Below are 18,938 nucleotides of genomic sequence, written 5' to 3'. Positions count from 1 at the left end.
TGTGGCTATGCCATTATCATTACCTCATTTTAGTTAGCAGGGTGCTTTTAGAGTGAATAACATAAAGCACTTACATTGAAAAGCCTTTTTCCCCCACTTTGGTGTGTAGGTAAGGCACCCTCCTACAGCCCAAAGCACGTCCCCGCTGGCAGCCTGGGAGATGTATGAACTGCATCTACAACTCGGCATTCATAGGTGCGTTGGTATCGTTAGCTGGCGTTCATCATACTTTCGAGAAGCATTTATCAGCAAGAAATTAGTATCTGCTCTTCTTGTACTCTTCAGTTCAGGGAGGATGAAATTCCTGCATGAAAAGCTGATTGTGTTTTATTTCTGCCCTATAATTGGCTCCCTGAGGCAAATGTACAGAGTCACGGAAACTACAAAGCAAAAGCAGGGTATCCAAATGCAGAGCCCTTCCTCTGCTCACCTCAGAAACCAAGGCTGTCAGAGGAGACAAATTATGAAAAAAGAAAGTATATTGTTTTGTACTTACCTTCATTTCCCTGCATATGTTAAAGCTGCTTTGAGCAATTTCAATGATTCTGTTTTCAAGTGCACAGATCCAATAATCACAGAAATTACACAAGATGAAGTGTCAATCAAATAATTTATGCATTTAACCCCTCCTAAACTCTACATAAACTCTTATTTATGATGTTTCAACATGTTGTACTTCCTACTCATCTTAGTTCTACCCATCTACCCCTGCCCCTCACTGTGTTTTTGTATAACCCCCTTTGCCGTCCTTCATTTAATTCAGCCATTCCTCTTTGCCACCTTCCTTCAGCCTTTGACACTTACTATTTGTCTGAGTTGGATTCTCTCCTTTGAACTCATCCCATTTAAGGATCATTGTCTCGCCCAGGTGACCACCTGCTCTAAACACCAGCATGTGCAATTCCTCCTCCCCACAGAGCAGCCAGCACACTCCTCCCCCAAGGAGAGGAGCCTGTTGGGACTGATGTACAGACCTGGGGTTTGTTGGTTCAACCAGGACGTGTCCACGTGAAAATACACCAGTGTCACGTTAAAATACACCTGCGTGTGCTGTGGTGCTTCCTTGTCACCTGCCGGCATCGGTGATATGTGGTAGCACAACCTATCAGCTCCTTCCCCAGACGTGCAAGCAGTGCTGGTGTCTGCTTCCCTCACCGGAGAGGCACAGGAAGGTTACTTTGCATCCTTACTGGGAGATTCCATCTGATGTGGGAAAAAAAAAATAGGCTGGGCTTAAAAAGGTGGCTCTTGAGAAGCAAGGCAAGGGCCTGGCTTCTGCCTCCAGCTTCTGCTGGGGGTGACAAACCCTGAGATGGAGCTGGGGGCTCAAGTGTGGCTTCCCTGGGGAGAGATGGAGGTGGTACCTCTGCAGCCAAACTCCCATCTCTGCTCCTCCCACCTACAGTCTCTCCACTCTTGGTGTATTTCCCTGCGTTGGTCAGGTCTTCTGATCGCAGAGTTAAGCTCCGGCCCAGCCCTTTCCCTTCTCCATTCAGGCTTCAAATAAAGTGATGACTACTTGCTCCGATTGCCTTGGACGCTCTGCTGGTCTGGCTTTTTCAAGCCCAAAACATCAAACGCAGCTGAGATGCATCGTGCACACAACAGCCACGGAGCCTCGCCACTGCACCCCAAGCTGCCTTCCCCAGCCCTCATCTCATCCCCGTCATCCCTCCACAAGGCGATTTAAGCTCAGTTTACTTAGATGAGTATGGTGAAAGCACACGCACAACTCCAGGCACCTGAGCTCAGATTAGTTCAAAGTCACAAACTGGAATTACGTAACTGTAAAACCAGAACCATTTGCCCTTTTTAACCTGAAAAAATGTGAACGTTCCCACCGAATCTTCCCAACCCTAAGCCACTCTGGCATTTACAGGAACAAAGTTTTAGATCAAGCTCTCACTTAAACAAGTGCAACTTCCTCATAGACCCTTACATGCTCTATCAGACTGGTGATGGAAAACCTAGTAGCCAATTCTCTAGCACTAATAACTACTGCTAATTCAGTAGTAACTACTGCTAACTTAGTAGTAAGGAGCTTCCCTTCATCACCACTTACAGACCCCGAGTTCCTCCTTTTGGGGACAAATTACTGGCAGTTGTGCAAGTACCACAAGTAAGAAATCTCCTCATGACCTTTATTTCTTTTTAGTTTTGTCAGCAGCTGGGATCCAGTTAAACAAGGTCAAATTGCAATTCAAGAAAACGCTTTCTATTCGAAAGTATTTGGAGAGTTCTTTCTACTGCAACACTTTCCTACTAGTAAAATGTTCATTAAATACAGTATATTTTTAAACAAGATGAGTACAAAGCTAGTCCTTGAAATAGAAACCATCACCAGAAGGATCTTACGGTAATAAAATTTGCAAACAGGTACTTAAAGCTGTACAGAGCAGAGACCTTGTATTTAAGTAGAACAACTGAAACAACCTATTTTTGAGGCTATTGGAACTTCAGTTTAATCTCATGAAACAGAATGAAATAATTGAAAAATACCACCAGAAAGTGAAATTAGTTACAGTCCTCTGGTTGAACCACTGAGATCAAAATAAAAACTCTTTAAGCAATGAAAGAAATACCACCGTGCTTTATGTGTGTGAAATCGAACAGTTTAAACCTCAGTGCCGCCGTCCCAATTAGATGAATATTCAAAGTGGTGGGATTTTTTTCCCCCTTCTCTGCCATGTTCTGCCAACTGTATAATTTTAAGGCATGGAAAATGCTTTTGAACCACTCCAGGTGCACAAATGATACAGAACAGAGTTCTCTGTGCAGCATTTTGATTTGAAGACTAAGGGAAATTATCAGAAATCAATCAAGGGAAAAAACAGCAAATCACTTACAGAGCTCTTGCTTTTACAAAAACTAAAATTGGGGGAATTTAGAATGTATTTCCCACCTTGTTCCCAGATTACGTGATCACTTCTAAGTAGGGATGAAGGTGGTTAAGAAGACAGAAACAACTACTTCCTACAATTTTAAGAACACTGAAGTACTTGGAGAACACTGGCACTGAAACTATTACACATGTACATTCACTTGTAAATATTTAATGTAGCTCCAAACATTAAAATGCTGGTAATTTTACAGAATTCCGTTAGGTATCAGTCTCAACATACAGTTACTTGTACGAAAAAAGTCCCTTTATTAAGGTATTTGCATTTTGTAAGGTCATTTAGTGACATTTGTTGGTCGCTGCCTCCTGCTATTTGCCATTTCAGTTCCTTCTCACAACATATTTTACGGCATCACCTGCAACGGTCAGGAGGTGACATCTAATTCCAATTTTAGTGAAGACAGTCACTAAAAGACACATATTTTTACCTGTTTTTTTCTGTACTGCTATCTTCTGAAGCCCCCACAACTATTGACTGAAGCCCCCACCACTGTCGATGAACTGTTGATTGGCAAAGAACATAAACGTGAGCGAATAGATATTGGAATCATCTGCCTCACACAAATTGACCATGGGGTTGTTTACCTGGTGCATCTAAAATAGGTACACAATTTGCTTATTGCTTAAAGATCTGCAAGAGTTAATAAAATTCAGAAGAGAGTATCAGCAGTAAGTGTGCTGTTTCAGATAAATACAGACAACAGCCCTCTTATCTAAGCTTTCCAATTTCAGCCCGTTTAAGCCCAAATACCGTTTTCATGACACTACAAGCTTAATGACAAAATAATATACAGCACAGTAACTTCCCCAGCAAAGATATGTGGATGAGAAAGTATCACAGAATAAAATCTGACCAAGTGGAATGCTTGCCCTGACCTAGATACAAACCTGGTTTGCTAAGGTCAGTCAGAGAAAAACCCGACTATGTTTTCTGTCCCTACGTTTTCATTTGAAGTGCAGCTCTAGGAGACAGCCCAGGGCACAACCCACTCTGTGAACAGGATGGAATTTTGCAATTAATTTCTGTGGGTTAAAAAGCCTGGGTCCTGTAGTTACTTAAAATACCAAGATATTGGTGTGTTAAGGAGCAGAGTAAGTACAATGCCAAAGAAATGCTGAATTGAGCAAAGGAGTTAGCGATGGTGACAGCAAAATCTGTTCTGCTCTCTCGGCAAAGTATCAGCGACTCACAGGATACCTGATGCATAGGTCTTACTCAGAGGAGCAGCCTGTGTCCAGCCCTGCCCCGTCACTGCCAGCGCAGACGTCCGACAGCGGAGCAGAGTCCCCCGCCTCTGTTCCCGCACCCGCGCAGCAGTGAGACGTGCTCTGGCTGGCACAGACCTGCACAGCGTTGTCATCAGTATCGCAGCTGGCAGGACATGTCTCTTCTGAGCCCCCATCGTGATGGGCATCTCCGTCCTCGGTCCCTGCTACCGCATGTCCCAAGTCTATGACATTGTCCAGCTGCTGCTCTGGATCAGGCTTGGCCTCTGAGATTTGTGCTTCTAAGTTTCTTGTGTTCTCTGTGACTTCAAATTCCTGCTTCTCTGACATTTGTTTCTCTCTCATACTTAATTTCGCCTTTGTGGATTTCTTCATCTGCTTGTTGTGCATGTCTTCTTTGGAGAACCTCCAGTGAAACTGCAAGTAAGAGATCCAAGCATTAAAGACCATTAGAGACAATCTCACATGGACACTTGCTTTCCAGAATAGAAACGTTTTGATTATTTAGTTTTAATTCAAAGACTAGTTTGACCAAAAAGACCCAAGATTAAAAAAAAACCAAAAAACAAATGACTGTATCAGATGGCTTAAGATCATTTGTGCCACATACAGGTTACACAGGGCGAAGAGACACTGGTGGGTCCTGCCTCTGCTGCTTCACGTGCGTGGTGGGTTCCTCTCCACACATGGTCTCTGTGCACATGGCAGAGGCAACCCCATGGCGTTATCCCAATGCTTTTCACCACGTCAGTGGCAGAACTAACACAACCCCCAAGGCTACAGCCAAACAGCAAAATATTCTGCACCCTTTGTACGAATGGTTTTTGATGAGTAAACATGACGCTGCCTCCTGCAGCGCTCGCCATGAGACTCGCCACGGCTGCCATTTCAGAACTTGTTTAACTACTATTAAATAAAGAAAACAACTAGTACTACCTTGAAATACTGATTTGATGGGTATAACATATATAAAGCCTGATAAATATGCTACTAATATATCTGCTTCACGTGTCAAAAAGTGAATGGAGCTTCCCAAGGGAAGCCAGACCACGTTCCAAGCCCCTGCTGAGCCATTCCAGACAAGTTTGCTAAGTACAGGTGAATGCGCACAACCAGTTCATCAGCAGTGACCACACCGATGAAAACTCAGGGACAGGTTTGGAGGCGATGTTGGGATGGCCGAAGTCATCTCATCAGGACATTCAGCAAATTCAGCTGTGGTCCCAAAAGCCATTTTTACCTGTGCAACTAGGTCTGTGTCCAAGCTGGTCAAAAGAAGGACTCGTGTCATAAATTTTTGATCCAGCTATTTATTCCTTTATCAAAAAGCCATTCAAAATCTATTGAGTTCATAAGATCACAAAGAGGCAGCAATGCTCTTTCCTTCTGCTACCCAGAACTTAATGTAAAAAGGAGAAAAAAAAACCAAACATGGAAACTGGCTTTTACAAGATTCTTCTTGGTTTTACTTGGAGGAGGCAATCTTTCACTTAAATATCATCACAGTTTAGAGAAGGAGGAAATAGAGCATCTTGGTTCTAAAGCTCAAATGTTTAAAATTCAGAGACACCTGAGTATTTTCCTCTCTGATGTGCAGAAGTGCTGGGCACCCACAGCTCCCCTTCAACTCAAAGGTTTCTTTGACGGAAGGTGAGATCAGGGCCCTAAATGTGATAAAGATCAAACTGTAGGAGACTGTGTGTGTATGTGCAGATGTATGTATACTTAGACAGGTATTTATATTGTATTTCACAAGAATGCATACAGCCAGTTTCTGCTGAAATAAGCATCACTTTTGTATTATGTGAATGAACTCGATTACCTCATCACTGACTGAATATCGCACTAATGAGAGTCCTTCTGTCTTACTGAAAAGAAACATAAGTTGTCCCACTCCCTGCATGTTGCCTTTTCTGTTCCTCTGGCTGAAGTGAACAGTGGCTGGTTGGTGTGTGTAGAGAGGGTGGATCAGTTCCCAACACTGCAATGTCCCTTTAATCTCATCAGCCTATTTCCCTCCTCCGAGGGGTCATCTATAAACATTTCAGACCCTGAGAGCCTGTGACGTGGTATGTGCAGAATATTCAGAAACTTAATCAAATGCCGGGTTTGGCATCTTTGAAGTGACTCACAACAACCACTTACAGATGTTGAACCAGTCTTATGTTTCTTTGTATCACTATAATCAATGTACCCCACTTTTCCTTGACCTTTGGTATGAAAATATGCTGTTGTGATTTTTGCCCTCAAATACATCTGCATGTTTAATACTGCCAACAACTAAATCCTTTGTTTTGTCAACCAGACATTGTTAAATAAGTTTTTATGTGGCTGAATGAAAATGTTTTGTGTCATCTGGATGCTATTCATTTGTTATTATAACACAAGCACTCAGTCAGTATCATGCTGATTTCTCTATTTGAAGACATACCATCATTTACAGGTTCCCACCCCTTCCATTAAAACCATGCACAGTGGTGGGAGAAGAATGACCAGATACAGGCACTCCGACCCTCATCCCCAGATCCCTTTAATCACCCGAAAACAAAGAGAAGAAAGAAAGATGGGCTTTGTAACACCTTCATAGAATACTCAGGGTTCCAGCTTTGCTAATGAGAGCAGGTAAATCCTAAATCACAGTCCTGCTCCCAGCAGGTCTCTCCTGCTTCAGTCAGTTCAAACACTCTCCAGGTCTCCACTGCATCTAAAAGATGATTTTCACAGAACCAGGCTCCAAACCAGTCAGGGTGTTATAGATTCAAACTATCTGTAGTTATCCAAAGTGCTGGGTAAAATGTTCCTAGTGCTCAGCTCTGCTTAGTGTTTCCAACCTCCTGCTCTGGCTCTGGCTCATTTTCCTTGGAGTGACGTCTGGCTCATCGGCACTAAGGGATGTGCACAGAGCTGGAGTCTAAACAAGCCTTTTTAATTAGCAGTCTCTTTCACCATGTGGTTTCAGAGATCTCTTCCGTACTTCACCTGGCTTTTCTGATCCCTTTGCATACTGAAAGGGCAAGGCAAATCCCAGTACTGTAGGAAGGTCAGCACTTCCTCAGTTTCCAGTTTAAACCAGTCCTTGTATTTCCCTCTCGGCTGTACGGCCTGACGGGTTTGGGCAGGGATTCCCACAGCTACACATTTAAAAATGGCAAGGGGAATACATACGTGCATCCACACAGGTACACCATCAGCTGTCAGCTACGGTCTCAGATAGTTTAGATGGATTCGGGGGGCTTTGGTTTTGGTTAAATTCTAGCAGAATTTATGAACATTGACACAGTAGACAGAAGCACCAGCCAAGATCAGGCCTGCATTGTGCTGTGCTCTACCAACACACAGAGCAAGGAACAGAGGGCCATTTAAACAGAAAAGACAGGCAGTGGGGGAGAGAGAGCAGCATTGGTTCCACTTGCAGGCAGTGAACGTGGGCAGAGAATTTTAGGTCACGTATAGAGGTTTATGTCCTGTTCATGTAAAGAGAAATCTACGTCTCTTCTGCTGCTGTGAGTTCAACAGAGAATGAAATGTAAGAGTTTGCACGTCATTTGAGCATTTTTTGTTTCTTTCATTGGAACAGTTCAATTCCTTGTGTCTTGCTACTGTACCACAGAAACGTTGAATAGGCCATTTTTACTTCTATGTGAAATCAATTATAGTGTTAAAATACCACCAACAAAAACCAAAGAAACTGGGAACTCAAGGTTATTTACCTTAGATTCTTTCTTCTTTGCTTTCTGGGGCAAAGAAGGTCTCTGAAGAAATACAATTTGCTTTGTAGATAAATTCCCCTCCCTGAAAAGAAACAAATGCAGACTCCTGAGAATGAATTAAATTTACATCCAGCATCATTCAAAGCAAAAATCCATCTCAGTCATTTATTTCTGCAGGTCAAAGAACAACAAAATGAAGAGTGACCTAAACATTCCCTGTCCCCAGTGTCTTTGAGCAGCCTGGTATTTTTTGGGGAAAAAAAGAGCAACTGTTTGGCCTGATAGAGTCTGTCAGCCTGTTACACGCTTTTGCTGAATGTTTTAAGCACATAAACACAGAACAAATTGTTTGGAACATAGAGCAAGAACCGCAAGTGGCAGGGTGCCTGTGTGCAGCTCTGCAGGCACAGCCAAATGCCACCAGGGGTTAGACTGGGTGGGTGCCCTTCTGCACCGTCAGCCTGACCTGTGTTACTCAAGTTAAAATAGGATACAGAAAGATATAAGAGGAAGAAACCCATATATACCCTTAAGAGACAGGGCTTACAAATCATAACTGTGATATTCTATTCATTCCTATATTTAAACACATCTGAAAAACTTAAATACCATTTTTTCCCCCAGCACAGATGGCCTTTACTTTTTAGCTTTTTATGTGTAGGAGTCGTCTTCATCATGTTATAAAGAACTGGGCATATTTTTACTTTTTAAGATAAAAAATCATGATGATTATATTGGTGTATATATAAATATATTCCTGACCAGTGAAAATTCAGAAAGTGCCATCTTCATGATTAGCAAGTGGGATGATTGTTTTTCACCACAGTTATGAAAAGTATTTTTAAGTGATTTGTATTTAAAAACTCAGAATATTAATAATAGCAGACTGCAGAATGATTATATATGCAAACACAGCTACTAATGAAACACCAATTCCACATGGTTCTTCTCAGCTAGGCTGTGTGTATCAGCAGCATTAGACAGACATCCATTAAGAATAAAGTGACTTTTCTTCAGATAGGCAACATCTCACAGGTAACAGGAGTTATCGGGAGATCCAGAGCAGGAACTTTAGAATCAAGGAGTTTACAGAGGGGCAGAGACACTACCCAGAAAATTCATGCCACCACCTTGCAGTATTTTGCCCACCAACCACGTGCTTCCTGCAGCTTGTGATGCTCAGAGGACCCAGAGAGCAGCTGCTGCGGGCACGGAAGGAAATCCACACTGGGGGCACGGCGAATCGCTTGTGGGGACCGTGGTGCCCCTACAGCTACTTCCCCGGCCGAAAGGCAGCGGCTGCCCCCTCCCTACCTGTTGGTCTTCACAATGGGAGTGGGAAGGACGCACGTCAGCTGCCAGCCGTACAGGGCAAGGGAGTTCAGCAGCGGAACGTAATCGGTCTGCACTTCAGCTCCCTAGGAAACAAAAAAATCAACAGTTAGCATCATCATGTGGAGTGGGACATTTGGTTTGACACAAACAAACAAAAAACACCACAAAAAAAACCCCAAGTGTGGGGTTTTTTGGGGAGGGAGAATGGGTTTTTGTTCTGAAGGGGGTCATTTGTGTGTTCAGCTAGGCAGGAAGGAAAACATTCGAGAACGTGAGACACGGGACCGATCGCCCATACGTCGCAAACTGTTAAATGAGTTTGTTTAAAATAGTAAACATCTGTGATCTTGTTTTTTCATTGCCTGAGTCATCTCTGTAGTTTTAGATGATTCCAGATCTGAACAGGACAAATTAACTGTATTTTATCAATTATCTCCTCCAAAGCAAAAAAATATTCAAGTAGTTTAAAATGACCATGTTGCTTTGCCCAGATTCTGCACTTGTCTAGGCTAGAGTAAATCCTGAAGATTAGTACTAAAATCATTTGGGTTACTCTGCTATGATGGACCAAGAGCAAAATAGCCAACAGCAAAAAATAAAATCTAAGTACAGATCTATTTTCCTTCTCTCACCCCCAGATACACATCCCTTCCTTGTTATTTTGAATCAGGAAATCTGTGGGCGAGCCAAAAAGCGTTGCCTTTCAGTGCACAGGTTTGGCTCCAGCCACAGATCTACCCAGCAGAGCTTTGCTAATTCCCTTTCTACCAAGTGGCAGACCCTGCAGTTCGCACAGAAAGAACCACTGGTGGTTTCAACAAAGATTGTTCCAGTGAGGTGTCTAAACGCCAGGACTTCCAGTAATTTAACAAAGAGATGCTGGAGCGTATTTACTGGGTTTTAATTTTCATACACGCAAAGCAGGCAAATGGTAACTACTAGTCTCTACAAATACAACTATATTCCATCGGAATAACAACTGTATTTGCCAAAAAGCTCAGGCACCTCCACTGGTTTCATGTGCAGGCAAGGAGTTTTAAGTGCCAGTTCTCAACACCGGGTAAGGCACAATAGTTTTGCAGCTCCAAAAATCCATTTATTCCACAGTAACAAAATAGTCATTGGATCAGAAATAATCCAAATCCTGCTGTAGTTATTTCAAGGTATTTCTGTGAATTTCAATCTCAGCTATTCCTTTCTTCTAACAAACGTAATTTAGGTCACTTGATATCTTCATAACTAAATGACTGCCTGACTGTAGCTATTAAAAACTACAAATGCAAATAGCTGAAGAAGCCATATCACTCCTGCTTAAAAAGGAAAACGTTTAAAAGCTCTAGTCCAAGTGCACATGCTAGAGAACACTCTGCTAATGTTATGTCTGATTTCCGTACAGAGGCTTTCAGGGACTTACAGAGACTCCTCTACTTTCCAACAGCACCATGTACAGACCAGAACTGCTGACTCCAGGAGAGAAAAGAGATGCCCTGCGAGAGGGGAGCAATGCCACAGGGCCTTGGATTCATATCCTCCAAAATGATCAGGACTTATCCTACAGCTGTGACTGTGGTAGATCCGGAGTCTCCTCAGACTCCCGTTTCCTGTGTAAGATGGATATTTCTGCCCTCTTTCTAGTATTTGAAATGGTGCCCAAGGGTAATGTGAAAATTATGACATAGCTAGATGCCTTTAAGAGCTAATGTCCCAAGAAAACACAGCAACAGCATGCTGAGATTTATGAAATTGGTCAACAACACCTCCCAAAAACAAAGACGAAAATACGCAATATGAGGATTAAGAATAAGGTCAGAGCATCCACCATCGCAAGCCCGCCATGAGGTGCCTGGAAGAACTCATAAAATGATCTGAGCAAAACATTCCCTCCATCAGACAGTGTTTGTAGAGGAAAAACCAGAAGGAGCTCACTCATTTAGAGGGTGGAAGACTAGCAGGTCAGGAAAGACTGGCACAGCAGACCTTGTTTGTGCCCTAAGCAACATCTTATTTTGAATTAATTGCCCAAGGCTGGCGATTAGCAAGGAGAACCTTCTCCTTCCATCAGGATGTGCAACAAACGTCAAAAATCAGAGGGGGATTATGGCAATGAGGAAGGACACCGGTACCATGCAGAGCTCATTTGGCTGCTACAGAAGCCAAATTGTCTCGGGGACGCGCCGTCACTGCTGCCACAGCCGCTGTCCCCGCAGGCTCCCAGCGGCGAGACGAGCCTGGCTCCGGACCTGGCGCACTTGTCAGGATTAAGCATCATCTGCAGCACATGATGATGTATTTCACAATCCCAGTGGTGCAGAAAGGAATAGAGCAGGTAAGCGCATTCAAAAGTGTAGTTACTGGAAAATAAATTTAAGATTAAACTGAAGTCAATTAGGCTCAAAGATTTTTTTTAATTTAATCTGGAAATGTAAAAAACGCTGTTGCAAGTGTGCTGTGCGGCTGTTACAAAAAGGTGAGCTCTGATTTTTCATATGTGCTGGATCCCACCAGGCGTGAGGCTGTTTGGAGGATTCAGTGTGGGCTTTACGCGGGGGCACACGTCTCCTCCGGGCTCCATGGGCTCCTCCAAAACCTCCCCTGACTCTGCAGGACACTGGGCTGGAACCTCTGCCACAGGTACCCCGGCAATAAACTACTAATAATTGGCTCCTTTGAAGATGATAGACGAGAGAAAGGAGCCACTCCTGAATAAACCGGTGTAATTCATAAGGGCTTCAAGCTCTTTACTTGCAAATACAGATAATTGAAGCTTTCTTTAAGACCACAAGAAACCACTTCTCCCTCCCCCTCCTGAATCACGGGTTGTAATCCTACCCCACAACTGGAATTTGCGTGCCAGCAGGAGTCACAGTTGTACAGACCTTAAATTGGTGTCATATTAAGTGCTTTCCAAAGCAAAAATGCTTCTAAACAAACAATACACTGGGGGATGGGTGCAGAGGAAAAGAGTCATCTTATATTCATTCTATATTTAATATGATAATTAAAATTATTTTACCTATTATTATTTGAGACAATTGAAATTAAATTTCAAACATACAGTTTCTCAAAATGAAATTTCAATGCTGGCAAATATTGGATTTGAACACCAGAAGTAAAAAGTACGTGCCAGAGCTCTACTGAAAAATAAGTGCTCAAATAATGCATCTCAAGCCGGGAGACATTTCATTCAGTGAAAGGGTGGAAAATTTTAATTAAGTTGCTTCCCACTCTCCCGTGGATGATAAGTAATCTCTGATCACACCTTGAGTGTCAAGAAGCCAGAGCATATTGAGCTAGGTTTTTCCCTTGACTTGCATCACATGAAAAGAATTTATTTTATTTATAGTTGCACTGTTTGTTTTCAGCATTTTCTCCTTTCACAGTTGCTTCTGCTCATTAGAAAAAAACCAAAGATTAAAAAATGATAACAATAGTATCTAGGGCAAGCCACACAAACAACTGCATTAACAATTTTTCTTTTCTTTTGCCCCCCTACTGCGGCAATTTTAACCACAGCAAGATAATAAACAAGACAACTACTAAGCTCTTGTGAGACACAAGTTCTTCACAAATCATTCTTTCCTGGGTTAAGCGAATGTGATTTAGTGACAAGGCAGCTACGGATTGTCACTATTAAATATTTTTTTCCAACACGGATTAAAGAGTGGAAGATTGAAAATTCCATTAAATAAATCTTAATAAAACCTTTATCGGCAAATCCTAACAGACTGCGTACTGAGATCTACAGACAGATGGCAAAGAGGATGGAAGTAAAAAAACACAAGTTGCTTTCAAAGTGTAACCCGCTGTTTGTTGGGGAAAACCGGCAGCACGTTCAAACCCGGCTCCTTCCGAAAAACACAAGGGAGAGCCCAGGAGGGTGGCGGCGTGCATCCCCAGCCAGGGCTGCTCACCAGCCCCACGGCTGCCAAAGCCAGAGCTTCTCCCGGGGCTCTGAAGGGAGGATGAAGAAGGCAGAACTTGCACCTTAGTGGAAAAGACGGACAATAAAAGGAGAGAAATTGAATATAGTGGCTGTGTGAGACTGAGCTGGTAAAATGTGCTGGAAATGTTTTACGATTGCAGTAACACGGCTGACAAGGAGGCTAAATCCAAAGCTCTAAAATTCTGAATTATTTGCCTTTTTCCTTTTCAAACTTCTTCCAAAAGGTGATTTCTGCTAATAGTATAACATTATTGATCCATGAAAAACACTGATTGGAAGCAGAAGTTTCACAAGTGTTTCAGCAGTAAAATTTGGACTGTGCTCCTCCAGTACTGAGCTGCTCCTAAATGCCTGTGTGCAACTCACCACAGCCCGCTGCCAGCAGACAGGGGCTACACAACCATGAGCTGCATGGCAGAGGGTGCGAGACAGCTCTGGCACCCTCAGAAACCACCAGCGGCTTTTGGCAGCAGATGAGTCACTGACCAACACCAACCAGTGGCTAAATTGGGACCGTAGTAGGAAGTTAATAGGAAAAAAAAGTAAGAAATAAATGCACAGAAAGGCTTTTTGCTCATTATTCTGGGCATACGTAACTTAGACTTATTTATGATTACATAACATACATGGATTCATGCACGGTGAAGTATTTTTGATAATAAAATCAGGCTGTAACATGATACAGGGTAGCATCCTGTTAAGACAGTTTTTCTGAGATACAGATGTATCCAGTCACAATTTCAATAGGTACACAGCTGCTGAGTAGCATTTGCATCTGTCTCCAGGCCTACGGCTAAACAAGAAACAACCAAAAAACCCTCATGTGCCCACAAACCCCACTTCTCTCAGTGACTTCTGCAGATGCAAATCCCACTTTCTAGCACATGAATAAACTAACAAAAATGTTTGAGTGCTTCTAATATTGCCCGCAGTTGTAACAAAGCAGCACATTCATGCAGCAACAAAATTTTGCATTTATAGAAGCACAGGATAGGTAGCAAAAGCTCCAGAAGCTGAATGTGTTGACATGGAGGGTTCCCCACAAAGGAAGCACAGAAGCATCTTGTGAAATGTGTTAAACTTCCAAGCACTGGCAACAATACCACGGGATAGGACAACTCCTCCTAACTGGCCATGGAGCACAAGAAATACATGTAATCTAGCAACCCATCAGTACATCTCTTTAAATAACTCTGGCATTTTAAGTTTTCCAGTTCCTGCAACACTTGTGCACTGTGTCTTTGACTGATCCCTGATTTTGCTGTTTGTCCATCAACTGTTATTGGGAAAAAAAACCCCAACAGCATAGAAAAACACTACCCGGGAACTTGTATACTGCAGGGTGCCTTGCCACACACAGCTTTATCATCTCCATGCAGCTTCCCCAATGTAATTTCCTTCGGTTATAATTTATTCTCAAAAAAAATTTGGCCTTTGCAAAAAGGCTTTGTGAACCGCTCTGCCATTATGGAACTAATAATCTGTTTCCATGGGAGAAACGCAGCTGAAGCACAAACCCTGTACGGCCACTGGTTCGGGCAGCAGGAGAGCAGAAGTTGGCACTGCCCTTCACTTCAGCGCAGATTTATGGGGTCCCAGTACCTGCATTCCCTGTGCCCCAAAATGGGGGGGTCCCTCCCAAACCCTGGCAGCAGCACAGGGTCAAAGAGTTGCCTTAGCCAGGGCAGCACTGCATGGCCAAAGGTGACCTGCTGGGGAAAAGAAACCTACCTCATGCCCTGGGTGTTTTTTTAGGAAGTATCACAGAGGACTGAAATGCTTTTTCTCAGCTTGTTTTTAAGTGGGAAGATTTTACGGGTGACCAGAGAACTAATTCTTCTTGCTGATCCTGTCACAAACCGCAACAGATAGGAAGTGATTTTTTTTTAAATTCAGACCATTTTAAATCCTGTGCTCTTCTGTCTGTTTAGTTCAAGTGCCTCTTACTCACGTGGAAGAAGTGTTGGCTTTGTTAGACACCCAACAGTGCAAGTCTCAGGAAAGTTCCAAATGCATATTGCTAGATTTTATTACTAAATTTATCAAGAAAACTAAAGAAAAAGATTAATCATGTACAGAGCATATCTCTGCTGAGTTCAGTAGACAAATAAATACGTATATATGCTGCTTTCATATCTTATGTAGAAGAAAGAAAGAAAGAAACAAGAACTGGAAAAAATTGTTGAAGATAACAGGCTCCTGAAGGTTTTTGTTCAGCTTTTCTTGAAAAGCAACGAAATGCTGAAATATTATGCTCAGGCAACATACATGTCCTTTGGGTGGTCAAGAGGGTCATGCACACAACTGCATTTCATGCCCGTTGCCATCAGATCCTTTGCTGACCTGGTCATGCCTTTCTCCCATGGCTACAGACAGCCGAACAGAGCTTAACTGACATATGACCTAAATCAGATTTACAGACAAATGAAATCCTCATTTCCAGGGAATTTGTTTCAAGGCTTACATTAAGGCAACTTGTAACCTAGGCTCAGCAGAGATAATTTTTCAAATCTTTTGATACGTTGCACTTTAAAGGGTTTTAACATGTCTACAGCAGATACTGACCCCATTCAGTTCTGCCAGGGAAATAGCAACACCATGATGTATTTGAGATTTTAATTCATGCCAGTACACTAAAGACATGATATAGCAGACAATAAAAAAGTGATGAATCACCAGCTGAAAATTTTAAATGAGAAAATGTCCATAAGTTAAGGACAATATTTTCAGGATGAACAAGGCTTCAGAAGCTGAACAATGCAGAAATGTAAAATAAATGTTACGGCACTCAACTTTAAAGACAGTATTAGCTATTTTGTCATGGGTAATGGGGAAGAGAACGTGACAGATTAGAGGTGGGGAGAGGGAAATCATGCAGGCTCTGATTAATCAGAACTGTCTACCTACATTTGCCTACACAAGCAGAATTAAAACCATCAAACAAGTTTTGGTGCTAGATCTCAAAGACTGCGGTGGAAATAATGTGCCCTGACATTTTTAGAGTTAAAGCAATAGGGATGAGAGTAGCATTTTGTCATTAGAAGTCCTGTGGTCATTTGCAGGGGATGCCACCGCTGTGCTTTGAGAAGAAAGAGTTAAATGACTCAGAGCTATTACATCCTGCCTGCTGCTTGGCGGGACCACATACTGTGATAGCTGCAGCTTTACATCCTCTACAAACTGACATTTTACACACATACCCAGCGCATCACACTGTTCAGCTTGTTTTCTCTATTAGCCTTAGCAATTAAAAAGGCAGCACTTTCTCTGCTAAGAGGTGTGCCAACCCTGCTCTTTTGCCATTATGGTTAAACAGCAGAACTTCACCTTTTCATTTAGTGCATGTAGTTACTAAGGGCATCAATACATGCTATATGTCTTCCTTTTTCCAACAGCTTTCTTCTGTTGTGGCTGGGATTCTTTTCTTTGTTTCTTCTTCTTAATTGGTATACAGTGCAATAAATTTATGTTCAGTTCAGACCACATCTGAATAACTCCATAGCTCATACAGATAATCAAATCTGATACAAATTTAAAATAAGGGTCCATTATACACATTTATGTCATGCTGCCCATCAGTGTTTCTTCCACTGCCTCGGTACAAATGAGAATGACAAATGGAAAAGGTTAATCTAGATCAGAGCTGAAGCTATAGCAAAAAAAAAAAAAAAGGTCTACATTAATGAGTCATTGCCCTGCTCCAGAATTATCTCTGTGATAATTATACTTTGAAGTACTCATAACAGAAACAAAGCCTTTACTGGTTTTTGGACATCTTCTGTCACTACTGAACTCCATCTCCTTCCCTCTACATCCCCTATTTTACAATCTCTTCCTCTGCCACTGCATTACTCCATGTTTATAGTAAAAAATGGTAAATTCCAACAGGGCTTAACAGAGAGGTGACTTAGTCTTTTGGGTACAACATTGGGCAAGTGCCTACAGATCCCTCGGCTTCTAGTCTTTCAGTCATTTGTTTGATGACTTTCCCTACTTATGCCTATGACGTCTCAGAAAGCATAAGGAATGAAATACCCAGGAAGTTATTTAAATGTCAGAAGAAAACAGAGCTGGTCAGCTCTGCTCTTCCTCTAAATAGACAAGATCTTTGCAAGAGTTCCCCAATGCCTCAACATCCTTCCTTCAGCAGGCTTTTTCTTCTCCATAAGCTTCCACTTTCAGGTTGGTGAGTAACATATTCATAATGAGGAGCACTTGAACTCAGAGGAGTAAAATTGCCAGGGAACACGCAGCATCTCCATTTTAAATTACAACAGAGAATAATCTGATCAGACCAACTGTGTTTCTGAAATTGCACATACCAAATCCTATGTCTGGAATGAGAGACTCTCCATGCTAGCCCTCACACTGACATGGTGTGCAGCAGTACAGCATCTCTTGACACACCAGATGGCATTGGGAGGTTGATTCCTTAATCTGTTGACCAGATGTGCCCCCAGCATGGAATTGCTAGAATTGAAGGCAAATGATACTTCACCTACCAGGGCTCTATTGCTTCAAGATGCCTTGCTAGAAGATACTCTTCTGTTGTATCCTGGTATTCTGGTCACCACTCTGCTGTTCATAGGATCCCCATTATCAAATGCTGTCCTGGTCACGTAGCTTAAGACAAACTTTCTCGTGTCCACACAGAGCAAACTAAGAGTTGTGCAGGGGCCATTGCATATAGCTTTGTTGCAATATCCTACTGGGACAGAGAACCTTTCACTGGTTCTGACCAAGAATCCATTTAACTCAGAAAGCAGCCTCAAATGTGGTTATAAGTAACAGCTAAGGAAGGATAATATATATCAAGGCAAGCATGTAAGCATTTTTGCTTTTGTGTAATTCCTCTCAGCATGTCTGGTTTAGTTTCTACAGAAAGAAATCCAGTTTGCGCAATACAAGACCATTCTGTGATGTGAGGTGAGGCATATTAAATGGGGAGGATCAGGGGGTTCACTTCAAAAATGCACTTCTGATTTGAATTAAAATGCTCACATAAACACAGAGATAGAGGAAAAAACATCACTTCCACCTAAACCCATCTGAACTTCTTGAACCCACAGCATTCTCCAGAGAGGAGTTCCATAGATCTGCTGCTGCTCACCTGAATTACCTCCTTTTTCTTTGTTTTGCACATGGACCCAGCCAGTGCCATTGGACAACCCTTAGTTCTTACACTGGAAAAGAAGAGAGAGCAACAGCTAATCCCTATTTACACGCCTTCCATGATTTAGGATTCCATTCCATGCAAATCTTCTCTTTGCCAGGCTGAAAGAACACACCATGTAAACTCTTCCTCATATGGAAGCTGTCTGTATGACTGACCATCCGCACTGCTTTTCCCTGAACATCTACAGCGCTAACACAACCTTCTGCAATAAGGTGCTGTCAAACCCCAGTTTATACAGTAGTGTGCATAGTATATATTTGCTGTTTCACACGCTATTCCTTTCCTAACAGTTTTTAACATATGGTTAACATTAAAGCTTCTTAATGTTTGCCTTCTTGATCAGCACTGACCTAATGCACTCATGGAACCATCTGTCATTATACCAAAACCTTGCTCCTGAGTGGCAACACCACAGTCTGACCCTAAAAATGAACAAGTCTGTAATAACTACAATAACGTTCAATGTAGTGTAGGAATAATCTGTTCAGATGCACATTAACACATGAAAAGCTGCCATTAGTGCATTACACTGTTCTTCAAGAAGTTTCTAGCCATTATTATTATGGTCATGTCTTGCTACACTACAAAGTCATCATCTAATAACCAAACTCTTAATACCAGTCTCCTGTAATTTTACACATTTAGTCT

At 42.2% G+C, this 18,938-nt stretch overlaps 1 protein-coding gene across 1 annotated transcript in view; it reads right to left on the bottom strand.

The window, feature by feature from the left end:
- Positions 1–4,111: 4,111 nt before the first annotated feature.
- Positions 4,112–18,938, bottom strand: part of RFTN1 (raftlin, lipid raft linker 1) — a gene marked incomplete at both ends in the record, with an annotated part of 85,296 nt that continues 70,469 nt past the window's right edge. Inside the window, 3 exons of the mRNA XM_080364195.1 lie at positions 4,112–4,543; positions 7,837–7,918; positions 9,151–9,254. Of these exons, the coding sequence (XP_080220321.1) occupies positions 4,112–4,543; positions 7,837–7,918; positions 9,151–9,254 (618 nt within the window). The remainder of the gene's footprint in view (positions 4,544–7,836; positions 7,919–9,150; positions 9,255–18,938) is intronic.

This window comes from Nesoenas mayeri (genome assembly GCF_963082525.1).
Source record: "Nesoenas mayeri genome assembly, chromosome: 2".
NCBI classification, from domain to species: domain Eukaryota; kingdom Metazoa; phylum Chordata; class Aves; order Columbiformes; family Columbidae; genus Nesoenas; species Nesoenas mayeri.
The sequence above is the reverse complement of the archived record's forward strand: the minus strand, read 5'-3'. Positions and strand labels throughout refer to the sequence as shown.